General features: G+C 44.2%; 2 protein-coding genes across 2 annotated transcripts in view; one reads left to right on the forward strand and one right to left on the reverse strand.

Moving 5' to 3' along the window:
• Positions 1–728: 728 nt before the first annotated feature.
• FBXO48 (F-box protein 48) lies at positions 729–3,356 on the forward strand. Its single transcript, XM_026034002.1, has 3 exons — positions 729–746; positions 1,219–1,553; positions 3,057–3,356. The coding sequence occupies exons 2-3, from the start codon at positions 1,245–1,247 to the stop codon at positions 3,216–3,218; spliced, it is 471 nt and encodes a 156-aa protein (XP_025889787.1). The 5' UTR covers positions 729–746; positions 1,219–1,244; the 3' UTR covers positions 3,219–3,356.
• An 8,814-nt stretch (positions 3,357–12,170) lies between these two features.
• PLEK (pleckstrin) overlaps positions 12,171–24,007 on the reverse strand; it is a 15,124-nt gene continuing 3,287 nt past the window's right edge. Inside the window, exons 3-9 of the mRNA XM_026033997.1 lie at positions 21,966–22,147; positions 20,541–20,632; positions 19,527–19,711; positions 18,343–18,447; positions 14,959–15,042; positions 13,821–13,890; positions 12,171–13,055 (exon numbers count right to left, since the gene is read on the reverse strand). Coding sequence (XP_025889782.1) covers positions 12,916–13,055; positions 13,821–13,890; positions 14,959–15,042; positions 18,343–18,447; positions 19,527–19,711; positions 20,541–20,632; positions 21,966–22,147 — 858 coding nt within the window. The 3' untranslated portion in view covers positions 12,171–12,915. The remainder of the gene's footprint in view (positions 13,056–13,820; positions 13,891–14,958; positions 15,043–18,342; positions 18,448–19,526; positions 19,712–20,540; positions 20,633–21,965; positions 22,148–24,007) is intronic.

Raw genomic sequence — 24,007 nt, forward strand, 5'->3', positions numbered from 1 at the left:
TACCCGGTGCTGGCCGTTAATCGGCAGGGTCTTTGTGGAGCAACCCCTGGAGAGGTGCGGGCAGCAGCCTGCGACACCAGTCAGCAGTCACGCAGGGTTTGTTTCCGTATTTTGGGAAAAAACACAGGTAGAGGACTTCGGGGGGGCCCTTCACTAACAGCTGGGCACGTAACCGAGCAAAGGAAGGTCTCCCCTCCCCAGCGCTGGCAAGCGAGCCTTCTACCGGCAAAACCGTCCCCGCCTCCTTCTGAAAATGTCGTGCCCATTCCTCGCGACGCCTAAACCCACAGGAAAGAAACCGCAGCGGGGCAGCGCGGCGCGGCTCTCGGGGCCAGCCGGGGCCCACGCGGAGCCCCGCACTTACCCCGAGCAGGGGTCCCCTCCCGAGCACGCTCTCCCCGGGCGGCAGCGCCACGGGGCAGCCCCCGTCGGCCGGGGCGAGCCGCACTCCCGCCATGACGGACACCCCACCCCGCCCCTTCGCACACGCATCTCCAACGGTCGTCGTTGGCGTTTAAATCCCCCGAGCGCCCCGCCCCCGCGCCCTGCCTCCCGGAAGTTGTAGTCTCGCGGCGCTGCCGCCCCKACACCCGCCCTGCCACCCTTCCAAMCCGAAGGACTACAAGTCCCAGCATGCCGCGTGCCACGGCGGCCKCTGCGTTGCCGCAGCCCGGCTGCTCATGCGCACAGCGCAGTCTCGGCATGTCAACAGCACGCGGCGCCGGTGGTTACAAACAAGCGGACAGGTAGGCGCGGCCCCAACGGGCAGCGGCCCTTCCCCTCGCGGAGGGCTCCCCGGGCTGCCCTGGAATCGCGGAAGGGACCTCGGCACACCATCCAATCCAACCCGGCTCCAGCAGGGACACCCTGCCGGAGCCCGGTCGCCCGGTTTGAAGATCTCCGAGGAGGGAGACTCCACAGCCTCCTTGGGAAGCCTGTTCCAAAAGGGGAAAAAAAAAAAAAAAAAAAAAAAAGAGAAATAGTGTAATGGGCCAAAGGGTGTAGTCGGGGCAAACAGTTACTAAAAAGAACATTCCAAAAGGGCAAAGCACTCATTGCGTTTGCACTTACAGCCCCCGGGTGCCTAGCCCTGCTGCCGCAGGTGACCAGCTCATGACACCATCACYAAGACAATATCATTAACTCCATTTTTAGGCAGCTGCAATAGGAGGGGAAGGGACRTTCATTAATTGCTTTGCTAAACTTTCCCTCACTCAGGCTTACTGATTTAATAAGAACTGAAAATGATGCAGAAAACACCCAAGAGGAACAAGCAGGCAGTTGCTTCTCATGAGGAACCAGCAGCCCTTCCTGCGGACAAGAAGAAAAGAGAAAGTGCTGATGACTTTGTAGCACTCCTGCCCCCAGAAGTCTGCTTCCAAATCTTCGGTGAACTCGACCTGCAGAGCCTGTGCAACGCAGCAATGACGTGCAGGAGCTGGAATCATGCTATTGAGAACAACGACTGCTTGTGGAGACATCATTGCTTAACTGTAAGAGCCATCTGTCAACGAGAGATTGATTACGATCGACGAAATGGATACTCCTGGAAGGTAAATTTGATGTGAACAACAGTGTTGGCAATCAAACAGCTTGGGGGGTTAATAATAGATATATATATATATATATATAAATAAATCGACTCAAGATTGGTGAGAAGTGTTTGGAGAACCACTATAATCAGTGTGGCTCACTAGGGAAATTGAACAACTGGTTAAATATGCAAAGAAGTAAGTGTAAGGCTGTCCTGTTGCCTACCCAAAACCACATTTGGCTGCCTGGCAACTTCTGTTTAGTTCTCAACCTATCAGAGGGATCCAGCCCAGGAGAACAGCCAAGCTGGTCTGTCCACCTTCCAAACTGGGGTCTTACCACATCAGAAAGGTTGAACAGCCCTACTACAGAAGAAAGTCCATGTTCTAATATGCAGGCAGGAGAGGGAAACATACCCCACTAGTTAGTTCTCTATCAGCATTTCACTGCAATAATTCTGCTTGGAAAGGATGAGTGGCTGAATCTTCACTCTAGCTGGCTCGACTTCAGCACACGCCAAGCCACACGCAGCCACTCGAAGGGGTGGCTTTCCCCACCCACCCCACCGGGGTGGGGAAAAGGAAATACAAGGAGCTACAAGAAGAGAGAGAGAAGCTGTTGGACCTCTCCCCTCCTTCCCCTCCACAGACACTCGCTGTTACAGCTGCTCTGCACGAGGAGCTGAACATGCTGCTGGATCCATCACCGAGTCCAGCCTGCAAATTGAAGCAGGAAAGCAATTAGTTCAGGCCCCCCTCTGAACTAGCAGGGGGAAGAGCTGTTCCTCCTTTTAGATGGTGCATCTCAAAGCAGGGCAGGAGTGGGGGAAGCAAAAAAAAAAAAAAAAAGCAAAACAAACAAATCATTTAATCATTTCTAGAGTCCCACCTTTCAGGAGAAGTGTTTTGGTAAGAGGCAGAGCCTTGGGCAAGGGAGTTGTTGCCCTCATCAGAAACAGCAGCACCACTGCTCTGAGATTTGGACATGCTACCAAGTATAAGGCTTTTTCTCTAAATTCTGATGCACTGGCCATCTGTTTTGAAGAGGGATTCCAAGTAGAAGCAGTAAATACACAGGGTCAGCATAGGCTTGCACTAAACATCTGGCTGAGTAAACCATTCAGCCAGCTTGCATTCCAAGCCCACAGAGAGCCCTTAAGAACAACAGCCGAAAGCAGATGCCCACAACATCCACAACAGGGGGAAAGAGAAAGCAAAAGGCTTTTCTTTTTAAAGGTATGGGAGGATGAATTCCTGTTTGGGCATTGGTTTCCCCATCATCATGCCCTTTAAGAACTGAGACAAGAAATTATTCTCAATCTATCTTAAAGAAAAAAAAATATTAAAAAAAACATGGAAGGACCCTTATGGCCTTAAGATAGGGATAGCCACATTCCATATCCCTTCTTTTTTTTTTTTGTCCTGGCATTACCTCTCAGTTCTCCCAGTTTCCAGAGCATGGCATTTGTATGGAATRCAGCCTAAATCCATTTCAGGATTTTAGCTCTCTTGTTCTTTCATCAGATCACGTTGCTGCGAAACTATTGGAAGAGCAAAGTGAAGCAAGAATGGCTGAGCGGAAAATACAGTCACGTTCATTCTCGCAGCAGCTTGCCAGAGAAAAGCATGTATCCCATGGATGCTGACACCTGGGGAGAAATCCTGGAGGCAGAACTKGAGAGATGAGACACTAGCATAAGGTTCTTCAGTTGCAAGAACCAGCATCAAACAACTTGCACATAACGGACTGCTGAACTGTAAATATTTTGTTCTTCATCAGTTGTGTTTGCAAACATGTGGTGAAAGTTTTTCAGAGAAAAGATATATTTACATGACTTGTTTTTTTACTTGCACTTTATCAGATTGACTTTTTGTAAAATTCTATGTAAAACTAAATATTGTAATTTTATATTTTAAATATAAAGACCTGTATGGTTAAACAGATGCTTTGAGGATTGTACTTTCCATTTGCACTTTTTCGAAAAGACTTTTTTTAATTGATTTGAAATGTATTAATTCAGCAGCACATTAATGAGAGTCTGCAGGAGAAGGGGTAGGCAGAGAATAGATTTATAAGTGGGAGGGGAGAAAGAACTAGACATTAAACATATTAAACATAATTCAGATATATCCTGACTACAAAAATTCACAAAGTTATGTTGTCTTCTATGGTTTCAACACACTCAAAGACAATGTATCTTTTTTAATATTACAATTTTCCATTTCACAGACCTACTTTATAGCCATTGACTTCTGATACCAACTTTTAAAAATGCTGCTAGTAAGAAATGGCTCCCCATCACATCAGTCAACTTTAGAACAATTAGAAAATCAAATTGTTGCAATTTAGTTCGAATGCCACCTTTCCCAATATACACTTTACACTAAAGAGAAGCAGAAACTGGAAAATGGAGGGAATGCAACTTACTACTGTGGGTATTTCATTGCCTGCAAAACTCCCTCCTGATCTGATTTCCAGGGCTTTGGCAAAACACTTTCTAGCAGGTACAAGCAGAAATGCCCCACTAGAACACGAGGTTCAATGGCTCCTAATGGATGCAGAGTTGACTTAAAAATGAAGTTCAGCCCCTCCTTTAACAAGGCCTGACGACACCAGCCAGAAGGAGCAGTTGAGAAGTTCTGACCCCAAAATACCCATCACGGTGGTTTGGGCTAACTTCCGGTAGGGKTTTTCCTTGGTTGGCGATAGTGGTGTTAAATCAATAAAGTGTGAGGTTTACACTGCTAAGACTTTTTTTTTTTTCTTTTATTTTCTCACAGCTGTTCAGCCATTGCACAAGAATTGTAAAACTGTTCCCCTCCTCGCAAGCATCTGGGCTCTCAGCCTCTTTGTTTCAAATATCTACAATGTCTGCCAATATCTATAGGCCAAGGAAAGACAGAGCAGTCTGGTGAAGTTGGAGATTGGTTGAAAATAAAATGCTTCCAAGGAAAACAGTTTATTTCATAACTCTCTTAATCTATAACATTCAGATTTTACTAAAACCCTATCACTTTCCCTCAACTTTCTGCACATTTCTCCGTTAAATTAGGGGCTGGGGTTCATTACTAGCAATACACTTTCTACATTGTAAGTACATATCAACTGAGACAGCTTTCTTGTCAGCAACACTGTATGACATACAATAATTGATAGCATATCTTTTATACTTTTGCACTACATTCCTTATCGATAAATATTCATCCCAGGATGAGGACCCCATTGCACTAACTTTTGAAGAGCAACTCCCTTCACAGACAGAAAAGACGATGCTGCCCTTAGTGGGTGACCGCCACATTAACCGTAGTGGAAGCAGGACTGGACCTTGTAGAACCCTTCCCTCAAATGTGACTGCAGAGTAACTCAGAGTCAGGACTATTGCTAAGTGCAGGGGTGTAGCGCAAAGGTCAGCGAAATGCTAACCCTGCTTCCTCCACAGTTTTAGAGCAGAAAGCCTAATAATATCCAATCGGTGCCAGTTAAGCACACACAAAACCCACATCTCTTTTCACTGCCTCACTCTGCTCACATCATCTTATAGCCTAACTTGAAGAAATGCAGAGATAAAAAAGTTACTTATGAATTAATGAGAAAAACGCCGTCATCCAAGTGCCCATTTTATTAGACACGGGGCAGTGGAAGTGAACACTAAGTCAGCTCCCTTGTCTCTCCTCACCCAGTTCCCTTCATTTACCTCCAATCTCAATTCCTAGCAGTTTAATCACCTCTTTTTATCCCCTTCCTATATATCTGCTGTACGGCTGTGTCTCAGGACACAGTTTTTAAATTGAAAAAAAAAACATATTTTCTAAGTGACTTCTTCCCCCGTTCTTCTACGAGATGAGAGATTAGCAGCATTTGTCATCCCTCTCACTCTGTCCAGATCAGGCAGGCATCTTCAACCACGCTAGGGACTGAGCTCTACTATGCACTTAGACGAGGCGGAAATCTTTAAGTCTAAAGTAGGAAGAGTGGAAACTCCTCATGAAAGCCTTTTTTTCTTTTTTTTGAGGGAGTGGGGACAGCAAGAAAAGCATTTAAATATAAGTTCACATGAAAATAAAGCCTTCCTCCCACTGCAACCTCTCCTTTAAGGGTTTTAACTCCCTCTGGAGATTTCACTTCATCAGTTTTGGTCTTCTGTTTTTCCCTCCCTTTCCGCCTTGCCACCTACTCAGTGTCTGCACCCTGGTGCAGGCTGAACGTGCCCTCTTCCTGTTGAGGGCACTCAGATTTCCTGCAGCCTCCCCGCACCCAGTGGCCGCCCGTCTCCGTATCTCCGAGCACTTTCGATCCCACCAGCTGCTCTTGGCCTCCCTCCCCTGCAACTACAACAAAAACCTTGAAGTGCCACCAGTAGAAGAACTTATCCGGGCCCAAACTAGCAGCAGTGCTCAGGCAGCTTTCCCCAAAGAGCACCCTCAGAAACCAAGGTCACATATGTAAAACCCCACCTACTATCTTGGGACCATGTCACTTACCCTCCTACTGAGATGGCTTGGGGAAGGTTTGTTCTTTTTTTTCTTTTTTTTCCCCTTCCTCTTCGGTATCAAACTCTCTTACTATTTTTGGAGAAATGGAAACTTCTGCTCTGGTGCGTGTATATATATCCTGCTCCTAGATGTTCACGCACCACTCTGACCAGTTTGACCCTGGTACTTTGCTTATCAGTTTTCAGGGCGGCAGAGTGGCCGGGGCGCCCATCACCCGGGCGTCATGCCAGGCCCACATCCCCACGGCCTCCCACCATCCCACGCGGCCTGTGCGGCACGTGGCCAACGCGCTGCCTTCCTCCCACCCCGCACGCCCACTGGAAACTTGCTCAAGTAACTGAAGTTTTTGGCGGGGGCAGAAGAAAGCATCCAGGTTTCTCAGTTGCCCAGTATGTCCCGAGTTGCTGCGTGCAACTTGACATCGTGCTGTCCAGCACTGAGGCTCGGCTGAAGGTCCCCGGACATGAGTGTTTTATTTCTGGATTTTCAGAAACGCTTGTGGTTTCAGAGCCTCCTCCATGACTCAACGTTGCAGGGCTCCGTTTGGGAGGGAGAGGCCACCCATGTGGCTTTATTTCATCACGACGCAGGATGTGGCCTGAAGTCATCGGCATCAAGAATCAGACCGGACGAAAAGGAAAGCCCAACGTTGTTCATCACACTCACTTTTCTTCTTTAGATCATTCAAATTTTAAAAATAATTTAAACAAGAGAAATGCTCTTAGCAGGCAGGCAATAACATTTCATGTCTCTATCCTGTTCAGCTCTGGATGCTCCCAAATGCTATTTTTCCCAGCTTATGGAGAACAGTTTTGTTCCAAATCAACCTATCAAGATTCTCCCTTTATGCTTCCATCGCCTCAGTGATATCAGATATCAGAATTCAAAAAAAAAAAAAAAAGACCAAGAAGTCATCAGTTACCTACTTAAGGATGATTCAGCTTCAAAAGTAGAGTCAAGGGAGCTGGAAACCCAGGAAAAGCTTCAAACAAGCCAGTAGCAACCCTGAGCCTGCAACCCCGACAGAAAAGCAGACACATGCATATACACCCGCTTGCAATGCTCTTAAAGCATTTCTTTACAGTGAACGAACTATTTATGAGATCTCCACAAGAAATCACCTATTCATCTGACAGAATATTTAAAGTCACTTACACTACTTTTTTTTTTCCTTTTTACTTATTGTATGAGTACAGAGCTCATAGTACTCTAGTAAACCAGAGTACTATGAACTTTCAACATGAAATCTGTATCCCACAGGTTTCATCTACTGCCATTGACTGAACTTGTTAGCTCTTTAAAAATATGTTCTTGAACGTCACTATCCAAATACTGCTCTTCAAAATCACACCAACATACAACTGGGTTATCAACACAGTTGATAACTGTGTTGATAGTACAGCTTGAAGTAGCACCTGTACTTGGAATTTTGGGTCCTATTCAAAACCTTATTTAGGGAGAWACACTAAATGCCTACAGATCCACACAGCCCTGGGTGCCGCAGATCTGAGCAGTCCAGAAGAAATTCGTGCTGTTGTGGAGCAGTGGCTAAAGGCCAGGTGGTACGTTGCAAGAGCTCTAAAAGTGTCACTAGATGCATCTTCAGGCATCCAAATTTCACTACATGATGCTTAACAATAAAGCCACAAGGTTTTTTTTTTTTTTTTTTAGCCCTTCTGGCAAGTTCAGATTAGAAAAATTTGGTCAAAATAGCTCTAAGAAGAAAGGAGGGAGAGAGAAAGTGCAGGAAGAGGAAACAGAAGATGCAAATGGAGAAAGAGCCTGCCTTCGAGTGAAAATACTAAGAAAAAACAACGCACCCCACAGCCTTACTTTGCTACTGTCACACATTACATGGAAGAATTTGCTTTTATTAACCAGAGAGATGGTGCAAGAGTATCAGATAACTGATAAGAAATTCATATTATTCAGAAGCATCTTGTAGTTACTGCACCATGAAGTAGCAGAGAGGAAACAACTGAAGAATTTGTAAGCAGAACTGCTCCAGACACTCGTTCCAGAGGCAGAAAAGGACAAAGAAAGATTTCTTACCTCTCTGACGACGTTCCTGGCTGCTTGAGAAAGGATTCCTGATTTTTCCTTATGATGTAGAAGGACATATATACATATAGAAGGCTCCTTATATACCAATTTGTATGAGTGATCCTCTAGCACTCTGCAGTAGGTAGTTCTTGTATATTTTATGAAGAGCAAGATGCTAATAGTAAAACCCCTAAGAAATAAACTTTCTGAATGTTCTTTGAGTCTGGAGATAGAGGGGGAAAAAAAAATCAGAATTTCAGAGCTGTTGTTTGTTGGTTTTAAATTAGATGATCCCAAATTCCACCTCCTCTCCCTTGATAGTTCTGATCTAATACTACTCAAGATTTTGGTGAAAGACATACTGAAGGCAAATTAAAGAAAAAAAAAAAGTGATTTCCACCTTTCTTCAACTATTGAATACCAAAATGAGTAACTTCATTATTTGTCCCTCATTCTTATCCTCGCTCATTCCCAGTCACCTTTTTATTTTGGGATGCAGAAGAGAGGGAATTTTTTCCCAGGTGAAGGCAGGCAGAAACTATAGAGCGAAGGCAAAAGAGTTTAACTACACCCATTTATGCTTAAAATGGAAATCAGCTCAAGTATAAGAAACAAGATTTTATTTGACTTTCACAAAGTTTTACTCCCCCTTTTCAACCAACCAGAAGTTAAAAAAAAAAAAAAAAAAAGCAGTAGAAGAAGCTGCAGACAAAAATCAGACATCTACAGGAACCAGAAAAAAAGACTAAGACAACACAGTTGTTCTTCTAAATGCAGAGCAGGACTTTCTACCTTCTGATAAAGAAGGGGGTGGAAAAAGTTACTTTAAGGCTATTTTTAAAAAGTTACTTTAAGGCTGAGCCAGGAGGTCTATTTCAAGTCTCACATGAAAACACAAAAAAAACTGTTTTCAGACAAATATTATCTGAGGTGTTTATTTGCTCAGTTTTCACATAATCCATCTATTGTTTTCTAAGTTAAACCAATTTCTAAAATAAGTATAATTTCAAAGAGCTACGAGGTAATTGGGCTCAAATTGTTTTTCATGCATCAGATTCAGACTTCTGTTATAAATAGGTAAATACAGGTGACTGTGTGCTGGCTCTCTTCTACTTTCATTCTGCAAATCTACCAGGACAACTAAGCCTAGTTTTCATGCTAAAGCAGTTCTGTATTTACCAACAAACACCTTTTACAGTGTTGGCCAAAACCACACTTTTTTTTTTTTTTCAAGGCTCCAGTACAGCAATTACTGAAGTCGGATGGGAACATTATAGAGGTTTCATTGGGCCTTGAGACTTAGTTTGAATAGTTAAATCCACAAGCTTCAGGCAAACAGAATCACCTGGAAAAGCGCTAGTCTTTGTAGTTCAGAACTCTCAAAATTAGCCTTTTGGTCTTCCCATCACGCAAAGAAACAGAATCGCAATTGGGTCGTGCTCAGAAACTGCCCGGGTAGTGCAGAGGAGGACGGAGGGCCCTTCCCCATCGGCACTGGTCACAGGCAGCGCAGCCAAGTCCCGCAGCCTGCGCTGGAGGGACAGGCACGTGACACCTTTCCTGTTGAAAACTGCCCCGTATACAGGACATCCGTATATTATACAAATCCGTATATTATACAAATAAGCAAGTACTTATATGAACTGGAAAGGCCTCATGCTTCTTTTTATTCTGTTTTTTGAGAAGAATCGCAGAATCACAGAATGTTGAAGGTTGGAAGGGACCTCTAGAGATCATCTAGTCCAATCTTCCTGCTCAAGCAGGCACACCTAGAGCATGTGGCACAGGGTGGCATCCAGGTGGGTTTTGAAGACCTCCAGAGAAGGAGACTCCACAACCTCCCTGGGCAGCCTCTTCCACTGCTCTSTCACCCTCACTGTAAAAAAGTTCCTCCTCACCTGGAGATGTAACTGCCTGRGTTTCAACTTACACCCATTGCCCCTTGTCCTGTCACTGGCCACCAATGAGAAGAACTTGGCCCCTTCCTCCCTACATTCTCCCTTCATGAACTTATACATGTTGATCGTATCCCCTCTCAGCCTTCTCTTCTCCAAGCTGAACAGGCCCAGCTCACTCAGAGTCTCCTCATTCGAGAGATGTTCCAGTCGCTTCATCATCKTAGCTGCTCTCCACTGGACCCTCTCTAGGAGCTCCATGTCCCTCTTATACTGGAKAGGCCAGAACTGCACACAGTGCTCCCAYACAGCACACAGAGAAGAACCACTTTGTACGTTGTTATCAAAGCCCTGCATGTCAATGGAAAGCCCACACTTCACAGACAAAACAGAGGCCCTTTTGGAGGGCACAAACTGGAGGCACCTCCAGAACCCCAACTTCCAACACAGGAGAGGACTTACAGCTGCTCAACTCCATTTCAAAGCTTACTCCCACATTGTCCTGTAGCTTCCCAAAGAACAAGCTAAAAATTGAACCTACTGAAACATTTCCAGCCAACATCCCAGTACCAAAAGAAATTTCTAAGGGGAGCTTTCAGGAATGTTAGTTCTGATACTACTTAAAAAACAAATTATCAAAAATATTAGCCTTACAACAGCAGAAGAAAGAGCAAGAGCAGATGAAAAGCAAAATGCTCTTCAAAACCATTGCTAGAAACACATCATGAAGTGCTTCCACCTGGGGGGCTTAATGGATTACAGCAGTAGCACCTGTGGCTGACAGCTTGTTACACCATGGCACTCATGGATGTTTTCTGCATGTGTGTCTGGTCTGTTTTGTTTCATATTGTTTTAAACTCTGTGCATTTTGGTGTGCATGGTCAATAAACATGCCTGAAAACCCAAATGACAGACCTTCAAAATGACTACCTATGCTCATATAACCCACATGAGCACCAAAGCTCCTCCACAAATATGCTGATCAGCATCACCTACCATATATATATATGAATATATGAATATATGAATATATGAATATGAATATATATATATAAATATATATATATTCATATGTGGACAGCTGTATCCCTGACTGGACCCGGAGAAAAGTGACAAGGTCGAAGACAGATACCTTAGTTTTACCCCAAAATGGCAGTTGCCTCCTCTCTTCACTAAGCTGGGCGAGTTTCTGTTTTTTTGTTTTGTTTTTCCTGTGCTATAGGACAGTTTCTAGCTAGTGAGCTTTGAAGCAAAAATCTACAAGCACAGAACCGTTATCAAGAAAACGGGGCTGTGCAGACAGTTTATCTCTTCACCATGGGGCTTCCTTTCTCAGAGTGGTGGAAGGGGCTTTGGCGACTTGTCAGCTTGCAGGAAATGCCTATTCAAAGCTCGTTTCCTCCAGATATCTCCAATGGACGTGACAAGGAGCAGCTCTGTCCCTGCAAGCCTGCTGTGTTTTCTGTTATTGCCAGTGTGAAACCCAACTTACTAGAGAGCAAGACTCTACACCTTTACCTGAACTAGTTCATGAGCGAGACCACACTGAAAGAAACTTTTCCAGATTCAGCTCTTAGGACAACAGCATTGTATTTCTTCACCAAAAGCCACCTGTTCCATTTAGAACAACAGACATGCTGCCAGGCTAATCAGCCAGAATTCACTGTGCTTCACCACTGAGGTCATAAATATGCCAAGGCCTGCAGTGCCAAGCAAGTATTTTAAAAAGACTAAACAATTGGTTCTTAGATCTAAATAAGATACCTTATCCTTCAGAATTCTTATTCAGAACAGTCTAGAAGCAGTTATAAAGTCTAAAAATTGCTAAAGTTTGAAATTTACTTAGAATCAGAAACATCAGTCTGCAGCAGAACCAGGCTAACACACAGAATCTAACACTACTTTGTCTTTCAGCTCTTGCTTAAAGCTTAAAACCTTCACAGTTTGGTACATGCAGCCAAACAAAAAACTGAGAATTGATCAGGTAAAGTGACCTTGTCAAACGGTAAAGTTTATTCCAGTTTAAAAAAGCACAAGGTTTTACTTACACAAGTAAGGCACATAACTAAGCATTGTGCATATTTCTGTAGGAAAAAAAACATAAGCAAAAACATTCCATTCAGTAACCCAATTAATCTAGAGATCTTGCCCTCAAGATTCTTAACTTAGGTACGGGTCAAGCTGGAGTACATGAAAGCTTAGCAACTGATCTGGAGTCACAGATCAAGAGAAACAGCAGTGCCAGCACAGACTCGTGTAGGAAAAAATAGCAAAGGTCAAAACCAGGCAGATGCAGAAGATGTACTGAGATTGCTTCATGTGCTGAGTACTGTGGGCGGAAGGACAGTCCCGTGTGCAAACTCACACTGCTGTCCCTAAGCTGCACTGGCTTCAAGCACAGTGCTGCTGTAGTTGTCACAATTCTCCTTTTCTTAACACTCAGATACCATTGCTAATGAGCGGCTCAGATGGCACTGCTTATCTAGGTGAACACAGACAGAGGGAGATCCCCGGCTAGTGAAAAAGCAAGTGCAAGGTCTTTGTCCTGGGAAGTCTGAAAGAATCCAAAGACAGTAAAGCACAACATAGGTTGAATGATAGGTGACTCCTTGAGTCCCTAACAGTCAGTGACACTATTATCTCCTGTTAATGGTGAAATATCAGCAGTGGGAACAGGGAGAAACATAGGCAGGTTTCCCAAGGTAGTCTAATTATATAAAGAAACACACACTAATAAGGCATGTTTGAGGTTATAATTTAGCAAAACATTCCCATTAAAAAGTATCAGGTATGTTAGTTTGTTAGTGCTCATTAGAGAACTGAAACCTAGCCCCACCCCCACGAGGAGCCTTTCTCAGCAGTATTACTTGATTCCAGTGAAATGCTAAAATTCCTGCTTTGCTTCAAGAAATGGATTTGGGTGGTGTGTTTGTTTTGCTGTTGGACCATCTTCATTTCCCGGTTCTAGCAACTGTCTGAATTGCTTTGATCCACTCTGTACGCTCTGTGGGTGAGGCTGCTTGCAAGTAATAGTGGATATCGTCTGCTGTGATGACTTCAAACAGGTTGTTGTTGATATCATACTTCTTGGCTGCAGGGAAGAAATAAGGAAGTCTGTTAAGTAAGAATGAAGGGTTGTATTTACAGTATTTCCTTGTGATACCTATCTTTATCCTTTATCTTTACAGGCTCTAATGGATTTTCCTGGCTTTCTGCAGCTCTGCCTGATTATGCCTTTGCAAAGTCTTTGCAAAGTCACGGGCAACATCAAGCCCGTGAGATCTGTCTTTCTCATGGAGAGAAAAAAAATTCTGCGTGTTCTGCTTTCAAGACACACTATTCACCCCATGGAAGATCATGGGAGGATCTGCAACCTGCAGCCAGGTCATGTTCCTCAAACCCAGCCGTGCTTTGCAAGCTGCAGGGAAAGCACATTTAAGCTCACTTCACATGGAAGTCTCTGGCTCTTCGCACACCAGGCAGCACAGCCTACACGGGTGCCGAGGCACCCGACCTTCTTGACGAGTATGACAATCTGTTTCTCAGAGCAGAAAATGCATGGGATGGACGTCCTTATTCCTTACAACATTGGATAAGTACTGACGTCACCACAACAGATAGTTTTGGCAGGTGACAGAACATACAGAATTCTTTGGTGTGATCATCCCTAAGCCTCTGTCTTTTATTGCAGTATCCTTCTGCAGYAATTAAGACAGCAGGACAGAGCCTAGTTACTAGAATAACTATTGAATCTTTGCAAAAAGATTGCTTTTGACTCAAACCATTTAAGATTTCACACAGACAGAAAAAAATGCACGAAAATGCATCACACAACACTYTGAACACAGATCCTTACAGTCTGGCACATCTTCTACTGCTGTGACCACGCAGCCCCTCAAGCGAATTGCTCCTAGTGGATCTTCTCCCTAGGGATGGCAGTAAATCAAAATGAAACATGACATATAAACATAAACATCCAACGAAACTCCACAACAGCAACAAGAATATTTGACAAATGAAGATATCATCTCTGAAAAATGGGGCATCCTTCAACTGTGTAGGACAGGGAATGGAGGGGGGCAGACCTGCATTTGCAAAGAGAAATTTTGTTGGAGTTCTGGGTCCGTGGAATTTTGTATCTTCTGATCAAGTGTGGAAAAGGAATAAGCCCTGTGCCACCCGTGAGCTCTGTTTTCAAAGAGAAAGAAGAGTAGATCCTAAAAATGCCTTTATCAAGTAGCAGAAGCAACTATACTCTTAATTTACCATTTGGCTTTCTTCACACTTCAGGACTGTGACAACCAAAGTTTAAAAAAAGTATTTTTGCTGCCATAAGCCTGAAGCAAGCAGTCTGTGCATTAACAAGTCTCAGCCCTCTCATAACGGAAGCCCAGAATAGAAGAAACATGCTGGGAATAGAGGAGTCCAACTCCTCAGCACTGATTCTCCTCTAGCTCCCAGCACACCAGCACCGTTCCCGCAGCAGTGCAGGGCAAACTCAACACCGGGGCTGAACGGGAGCTTCTGTGCGGCAGGCTTTGCTCATGCCAACGCTCTTCTTGAGGCCCACAGTTTGGCCCATTACGTTAACACAAAAAAATGGAACACCATGACTCAGCCTAACATGGAAAATACTTCAGCTATAATGCAAACTGCAAAATGATTGCATATTTTCATTTGCTCTTCTAACCTCTTTAATTTTAATCAGAGTACACTTTTATTTTTCTTAATCATAAAGAGTAGGAGAGAGCACAGTTCAGTGCTGCCTGCTTCTCAGCTCTGTATGGCACTTCCCACGCTGATTTGGCAGCCCCCAAACTCATCCTTCTCTCCACTTTTCCAGAGAGCTGCCAGGCAATGTGAGCACAAATAGCCCCACTTAACCTTCCCATCAGACAGTCTCAAGCAAATATTCCATTCAGACATTCCACAAGAGGAAGGCTTTAGAAAAAATACACAGAGATACAAGAAAATGTCAACCAAATGTTTCTTACTCCAGCAGGATCATAGTAGTGAAGATATGCAGGGTCATCTCTTAAAACAAACTTTCTCACTTTCCAGTTTTTCCTCCGATGCCCCTGGGAAAAATCACAAACAGGAACATCATGAACTGCCCGGCCTACATGTGCTTACAACCAGCAGATGCCCACACACATAGGAGAGAACATGTAAATACAGAAGGGAATAAGATGAATATTTTACCCAGAAAATATTCAGTGGAGTAGAGACTGGACTGGTCCCTCTGCATCCTACCTTATTGTCCCCAAAACTGGGCTGAGTTCATTTCTCCCTTATTTTTTGTACAGAATTGGAACTATTTCACCAGGGAATATTCTCCTAAAAACATCTCATAGCTGGGTAGTTAGGACATTCACGTAAGATCTGCAAGACTTGGGCTTAGAGGCTTCCTACAAAACGTGGTTGTGAAGCATCTTGCAGACAGGTGCCTTTGAGTTACTGACAACAGTGATCTCRAGGCTCTGAAGGCCTCTCTTCCACTACAAACAAGAGAAAAAAAAATTGGGCAAGAGAGTCTAAACTGGCTCAAGCACAGAACTAACCGTGCTAAAGGATCACTAAACTGATTGCTGGAGAAGGTTGATGGCTGGAAGTCCMAGCAGAAATAACACACTTCCCAATAGGGAAGTAGACGCCTCATTGCTCTTAACGCTGTAACCCAATTGTCTCCTCAGCATGTTTTATGGGTTGGTTTAAGCAGCTTTGCCACCAACCTGCTACCTGCAGTAAYACCATCCTCGGGCACCCAGGTCCTGTGGGCATCGCCCCAACACTACCCCGTGCTGGTCCCTGGGTGCCTCCCGCAGCGGTGAGGATGCCGCCTAGAGAGAAGGTGCAGCAGACCAAGCACAAAGTCCACAAAAGATTTTAAGCCTAAGCTGTGTAGGCACCTACACAACATTATCAAAAGCTGCCTTGACCTCTAGTTCACCAGCTCCCAACCAGTYTTGATCTGTCCCTGGCTCAAGGAGATTTCACCCTATAGCTCATCATGGGTCACAGCTGGTCACCTTGTGGACTTATGCTGGATTCGGGGACCCCAAACAAACACCCATGGACTATGTCCAGCTCATCTAGTCCTGCCTTCTCTCTCTCTCCCTCTCTCTCCCTCTCTCTCCCTCTCTCTCCCTCTCTCTCTCTCCCTCTCTCTCTCTCCCTCTCTCTCCCTCTCCCTCTCCCTCCCTCTCCCTCCCTCTCCCTCTCTCCCTCTCTCCCTCTCTCCCTCTCTCCCTCTCTCCCTCCCTCTCTCTCTCTCCCTCTCTCTCTCTCTCCTTTTTCCTCCGGAAGGTGGAAAATACTTCCCCCAGTGCATATGTACCCCCTGCCATTTGCAGCTGAGCTGATGAGAAACCATGAAAGCAGCAGAGAAGACAGACTGAGAGACAGTCAAGAGATCCCAACCCTGCAGCAGTGTGAGGCTGAATCAGCCGTACTCATTCTGTGGCAAGCGCAGCAAGACAGTCTGGTTGGAAGCATGGATCAGCATTGTCCCCAGCCATCAATTTAGTCTGGAAAACAGGCACTCTCAGCAGAGCAGTGACACTTCCAAGCAGTGATCCATAGTTCACTGAGGGTGCCCATGCACAGACCAACRCTGATGGAAGGTTGGTGTGAATCATTTCCTTTCAGCATTTCAAAATTTTAATTTCTCCATTAACTGCAATTGTTTGCAAGAGAGTTCTTGCTAATTAGGCAAAGATGAATGTGACATGATAAATGTTAGCAAAAATACTCATTTTTTATTTCTTGCATTGTTTTTGAGTAGTTTGGTTGATCAGGAGAAATACAAGTAAGCAGCAGAAAAAAATACTTATGCTCCCAACAGATATTTTCAAGGCACCAGACTTCAAGAAGAAGTAGGTATCCATGATAAAGCACTGGTGACAGGAGCACAAAAGAACTCAGAATAAAAAGTATTTTTCCTGTGTTGGTTCCCCTGAAAAGGGACTAAGCAAGTATTCAAAGCAGCAGTGCAGCACCCACTCCCTTTCTTCAGTTAGCAGTACTGCATACCTTTTCATAGCATCCCTCATACATTGCAATGATGTCTATGTGCCCGGGTATCTGCACTGCACTTGAAGGAAGTCCTGCAACAGGTCCTAAGGCTCCAGCCCATACGACCTCGAGATCCATACTGGGAACATTAACTATCATGCTGAGATGATTTAGACTCTGTTTCCAGCCGCTTCCAGAGATGACAGCCCTTGGCTAAATTACCATTGTTCCCAACCCAGCCTASTAGTTACAGGCATCATCTGTTTAATACTCCAGGTACTGAGAGAAATTAAGAGCAGMAGACAGGCAGCCTGTTCTAGTGATTCTGCCATGGGAGGGTATCATCCAGCAGAGAGGCAAGATGAGCCACTGGATTAAGACTTAAACTGCTTCAGCATAAACTGTTAAAATCCACAAGTCTCTCTCTGAAAGTGCAACGGCGATACTCATAGACACAGCACTGTACCTGGTAGTTGGCACTGCATGGCAACTGCAAGAGAAGAGCTCAGTGCTGTAATTTTTTTTTTTTTTTACAGCCCTTTTGCCTGAATGTACAAGTGAGTTATGATCCGAGTAGGGCAGTCTGAGCAATGCTGGTCACTCTTCCTGTTGCAAATACACGGAATAACACCCCAGCACATGGTTGTGCCTTGCTCTCCTACACAACTGGGTTATCACAGCACATCAACYGGTGATTCATCCTCTGAGAGGAACCTGGGTGTTCACTGGAGCTCAGCATATGCCTTAACACTCCTAGAGAAGACTGCAAATTTAAAAATTCTGTCTAATCTAGTACCAGACTACTCTATAGCATGATTCTCCATCCTGTTAAAATAACTGGAGAATCATAGTCCTGGTTTTGCTTTGCTAATATATGATTGTAAAGGCCCTAGAAAGTAGGGATCTTATTTTGAGGTTTACCATATGGTATCAAGCTTGGCTGGGAATGAAGACATACAGCTATTTCCTATCTTCTGCAGATGGGAGAGGATCAAACCTTAGTGACATTTTTCTACGTGTGCTGAAAAAGCCTCTGGTAGCTGGCATCTGACTATGGTTTTGTGTCCAAACAGACGCTGCATGGGGACCTTTCTATCTGAGTTCATTTCCAATTATTTGTCGTGTCTTCTGCTTAAGCATTATTTCTTGTCTAGTTAAAACTATTAGCTACATTAATATTTTGTAATCAGAGCAATAAACCTTGCAAAGTTGGAAAAAGGTGTTGCAATCTTACTATGGAAATAGTGCTGTGTAAAGGGAGGAGCAATAAGGATTAAATTCGGCAAGTGTGGAGATGAACAAACATAATCTCATATTTGTGCAGCATTATTCCAGTGACAGAAAGAAATATATGAAATACTGACCTGTTTCAGTAAACATCCTTGTTTAACCACTACGCCTCTGAATTCTTCTTTCAGGACAACATCATCATCGCTAGAGTTCCCCTCGCAGAAAAACCCACTGTCTGGCTGCACAACCACAAGAGAGATGTCACAGGTCACACAATTGGTACATGTATATGGTACATGCATAACATGATTTTTCTTTGGCTCCCCTCTACCCTGGTTTTTGCCAGCCAAAAAAATCAAGCTTTTCACAGGAAAAATTCACAGTGAAGCTGAGGAGTTCTCCAAATCGCCATGGAAGCACGTTAGCATGAGGTGGTCCTACATGCTGTGGGCCTCATTAATGTAGACTCCAACTGGAACTCAAGCTGAAAGCAAGCAGACAGCATGTGGACCACCATATGTTCAGGTCTTAAGACATTCTGGTGGCCAATTCTGCCTTAGCCAGCAGCGCCTGTCCTTCCATTTCCACCCAGGTAAGGTCTCCTAACCACATAGATATTCCAGGAAAATAAAGGAAATGCTGGGAGGGTCATTTCGCTGAAGTCAAATGACTACATGGTAAATATAAACAAAATTGAATATTTAAATATTCTTACTTGGCAAAAGGAATTCATTCTTGTTGGTAAACCAAACATCTTAAAAAGAGCATTTGATTATGATTGTGATATCATGAGTTCGTCTAATCAAGTCACAGAGCAAGTAAAACTAACTGAAAATATTGAGTAGTCGACACAGGACAGGTAGTCTGGCTGGGGGTATTTAAAAAAGAAAAGACAACCAKCCAGGCACGTCTACGCCTGTGCGTGCTGAGTCAGATCCAATGGCTTCACATAGAAAAATGAGTTTTCATCTTGTGTCCAGGAAATCACATGATAATGAATTACTCCCCTAGCTGTTGAATCACCAGTGGAATTGGTAATTTACGGTCACTGCTGAAAGTCCTGGGAACAACGTCTACCTTAGAAAGAACCCAGCATGAACTCAGCCCTCAGATCACATTTACACARGGTGGTGGGAAGCCCGACTGCTTACAAACACAAAACCGAGCAATTTCATTCTGGATGTCACATTGGGAAAGACAACACGGATCCCTATGGCTGTACAACTCTTCCYCTGAGACTTAAGAAATATAATATAAGCTTGAGAAAACCAAGCATCTGCCAGCCTGGGGAAACAGAAACCCAGAACTCAACACTCACAAAGTAGTAATAGGCATCCACGAGATCCAAGAAGGGGGTGTCTGACAGTCCCTCRGCAGCAGCCTTGGATGTGTCCCCTGCAGGCTGCAGGTAGCCTTCACTCAGGAGCGCAGAGGCGAGCATGAGGCCCTCTTTGCGATTTCGGATGGAGTTGCTAGAAACCAGCCAGTCGATCACACACGTGCCTGGTTACAAGGGACCAGATGAGAACATCAGCCATGAACCAAGGCAGACACGAAGAATCTCAAAATCACAGAATGACCAAGGTGGGAAGGGACGTTTGGAGATCATCYAGTCCCATATAACCTAGAACATGTTGCACAGTGCTAACAAACCTCTTCCATTTGTTCATCGATCGACTAAAAGATCTCCTTAGGGACAACACAATTAACATGGAGAGCTGCCTGGATGATGTGGTGACTACAGCAATGTGAGTAATGGGAAAGGTCAGCAGAACTCTTGGATGCTGTATCTCAAAGAGAGCTGGAAGAGGATGCAAGGCTAAGGGAAGGGCTGGGAAGCCGCAGCGGCAGGGAATGAGGAAAGCACTACAGGCAGCCGCATCCGGAGAAGGACGTCTTCCCAGCTACGCTGCTGCTGACTTGGTGCCTTAGAAATAGYGGCTTTTGACCTGAGTACCCACAGATGCGACTCATAGCACACATTACAGTGTGTCAGTCTGCTAATCAAGAATCCAGAGCAGAATAGTTCTGCTGGAGCTAAGTGTTTTATCGAATTCTCCACAAAGATTTGTTTCAATCTTTCTGTCACTAGTTCTTTTTCAGAGCAGGCTACAATCCCTGCCACTMTCTCTAACCTACCACGGCCTTATCTGAACAGCGTTTCAAGTTCCATTCTTTAAGCCTCTTCTGTGTTGATCTAGAGAACTTCTGCCAGCTTTTCTTCTCAGACTTCTCTGGGCTCTACCCAGCTTAGAGCTATTTTGGTCTGTCTTGACCCTCTTGGCCCTCTGCTCCTTTGGCTGTGTGCAAATGGAGAACATGATCTCCTTACCTGTAAAACAGTGGTTGTACATTTTTTTATCTTTTTCCAGCTTTAACTCCTTTATTCCCTTCTCAGGATCTTTCATTGAAAGGTACAAAGCACTGTGCATAAAAAGAACCACAGGAACTGTTAGAAACCAGAAAGCTTTAGCCAGTTGATATAACATAGCCCTCATTCACTGGTGTCTTCGTACTTTGCTGGTGTCACGAGCTCTGCAGAGCTGCTGCACAGCTTAGCCGTGTCCTGTGAAGTTGGATGTGTGAAGCCTTGAGGTCTCACCACGTGTGTACCACTGCAGGAGCAGAAGGGTAAGGACACCAAGGCCCATTTTGAGACGGAACAGTTTTTGGTTACTGCAGTGTGAACAGAGGAACCAGCTCAGCTTCAGACTCCTTCCCAGGGCCCCACGAGCCCRGTGCTGATATGGGAGCTCACTGATCTGCTACGTTTCCCCTAGAGTCCTCAGCAGGGCAGGCAACCTGTGACCATGACATCTTCAACATCTCCAAGCTTTCAGAGCCCCTGCGTAACCTGCTACTCCTGGTCTGACTGCCTTCCTCCCACCTGCTATTCACTTGCTCAAAACTCTTAATTCCTTGGAGCTCTAAAGTGACAAGCAGGCCAAATACTAAAAGCCGTGGGCCAAGATTGTTACTCAGAGGGACTCTCTGCTGAAACCAGTGAAGTTAGTTTAGTTGGGACTTGGCCCTATACCACTCTAGAGCTCCCCCAGAGCCCTGCAGATTCATTTGTACCCTAGTATTTACTCCTCAGAGACAAGACAAAAAAAAAAAAGTCTTTATAAACAGAGACATGCAGATGGCTTCCTGTGTGTGCCCTTTATTTCTTTTCCTTTCGCCGGCTTCAAGTTCTCTAGCAGGTCCCATTCTCCCTTCCCCATCCAAAATTATTATTATACAATATAAATATAAATATAAATATAAATATAAATATAAATATAAATATAAATATAAATATAAATATAAATATAAATATAAATATAAATATAAATATAAATATAAATATAAATATAAATATAAATATAAATATAAATATAAATATAAATAAATTATTATTATATCCCCATAGCAAAATTATTGCTAATAACAACATCTATCTGGAGAACAAACAACAGCTTTGAAATATTTTTGCAAGACACTAGCATAAAAAAATGCCTCTCCTGAAAGAATCATGATTTCAGTTGGGATCTGCTTTTGTACTGCATTGTGCTCAGATAGCTCCTTATCAGCAAAATCTCTTGGCAAATCAACATATTTTGATTAAAAAAAAGTGTTCAAAAATGATCTTGCCAGCGCTGACTGCTAGCTCACCTCTGCTACGCTTCATTCCCTGAAACTCTTAGTCATGCAGGAAGGACTCTAAGGGAGCTGGATAGGTAACGTGGACAAACACGTCTTCCCCATGAGAACATACCTCAGGTTGATGGTTTCGGGCAGCCTGATGGACTTTCTTGTGGATTTTCTAGCAAACCTCTGGCCTCCATCTAAGCACTGAATAGCTTTCTTGATATCCCGAACCCAGGCATCTCTCTCCTCTAGGTAGGCAGCTTGGAAGAAATGGTCCTGTTGCTTGGCGGCAGTGAGCTTGAAGACAAACTGGAATGAAAAGCGATGTTTTTGAAATTTGCTTTTCTGTAGACAGATAAGTACAATGATTCAAGTTTCATCACCATGTATACAGCCTACCTGTACCTGAGGTGCTATGGAAAATGCCTTAGAAAAAAACGCCACAGTTAACACCAAAAAACTCTGGTGTTTTCCCACCAAATACTCCAGATGCTTTCAGTACAGCCAAGATGAGTGGCACCAATACAGCTGCTGATTTTCAGTTTTGCTGCAAAGTTCAGCACAGCTGAGAGACTGAAGTGCCCAACCCCTGCAGGCATTACAACCCCTACAGTGGGTGTAAGCTTGGAAAAAAAACACATTACGCTGCTCAGCTACTAATTTACTGGGTGAGAAAAGGATGCAGTCATCCTGGAAAAGAGGTGAACAAAACTGCAGCCCAGCACACCTGTAAGGGCTCAGTGGGGAGAGAGCATAACCAGACCTTAGCTACTCATTGTGATCACTGCTTATCAAAACACGTTGAAGATGAAGGCTGTGTTGCTAAAAAAAGGCAGAAGAGATCTGCAGGGGTTTTTAGAGGGGGATCTTTTAGACATAAAACCCTTCACCAAACTGAGAAGAAAGAAAAACACACACATACACAAACTTCAGATTGATCTGATTTTCACCTAATGATTTTCTGGCTGAGTAAATAAATCCAAATTTTCCAACCAAAAGGGTTTCCATTTCCTCTAAAATATGGTTCCCCATAAGTGAAATTGTAATTTGTTCCATAATCGTAAAAGAATAAGCACAACAGATTGTGATTCTTGTATTTACTGGKCATCTAACTAAGCTGGCAGGCCAATGGGCAGGCAGATAGCAGGACTCYGTGAGGGCAGCAGGGGCTGCCATCAGAGGGCAAAGCGCAATGAAACTCAAATAGTGCTCACAAGCCTAACGAAGTCTCGTTTTGTAAATGGTATAATTCTGAGCTTCCCAATATTATTCTTCAAAAGATCATTGTCAATGGTAAACAAACTCATGTTGGGAAGAAACTTCTTAAAAGAAGGGTCCCATTGGCAGCATTTCTTGTATGGATGAGTAGCTTTGCTCTCTTATTTGACTGCTTTTAACAGAAAATACCCCTCCATGGCTGCTGAAAGGCTTGCTGACTGTTCCAAGCAAGCAGTATTCCAGCAGACCAATATTGATTTGATCCRGTTTCAAGTGCCCTTGTAGCACAAAAGAAACAAAGCAAACAAACAAACACCTTGTCTAAAACTAAATGCTTTTGTGAGGAAAGCTTGATTTCCAGATTATATCTTTGGATTGACGACGCTCTTGAACACAGTGCTCTCCCTAACCTGAGTTATATCTCATGTAGAGTGAGGAGACCTGTGCTAACTGAGCTTCTGCCCAATGCTAACCTCATTAGATGTAAGTATGTTTCACCGTTATTATTTAGTTTGCAAAAGAGGAATCATAGAATCCTTAAGGTTGGAAGGGACCTTTAGAGATCATCTAGTCCAAGCCCCCTGCACACGCAGGGTCACCTAAAGCAYRTGGCACAGGCTGCGTCCAAGGGCATTTTGAAGACCTCCAGAGAAGGAGACTCCACAGCCTCTCTGGGCAGCCTGTTCCAGGGCTCTGGCACCCTCACTGTCAAGAAATGTTTCCTTAAGTTCCTGCGGAACTTTCAGTGCTTCAGTTTGTGGCTGTTTCCTCTAGTCCTATCAGTGGCCAYCACTGAAAAGAGGCTGCCCCAGCCTCCTCTCTCCCTCTCTCTCTCCCTCCCTCCCTCGAGGTATTTATACACACTGATTGGGTCCCCATTCAGCCTTCTCTTCCTCAGGCTGCACAGGCCCAGCTCTCCAGCCTTTGCTCACAGGGCAGATGTTCCAGGCC

This window comes from Nothoprocta perdicaria, unplaced genomic scaffold (genome assembly GCF_003342845.1).
Source record: "Nothoprocta perdicaria isolate Ctin4 unplaced genomic scaffold, notPer1 scaffold_138, whole genome shotgun sequence".
Classification (NCBI taxonomy): domain Eukaryota; kingdom Metazoa; phylum Chordata; class Aves; order Tinamiformes; family Tinamidae; genus Nothoprocta; species Nothoprocta perdicaria.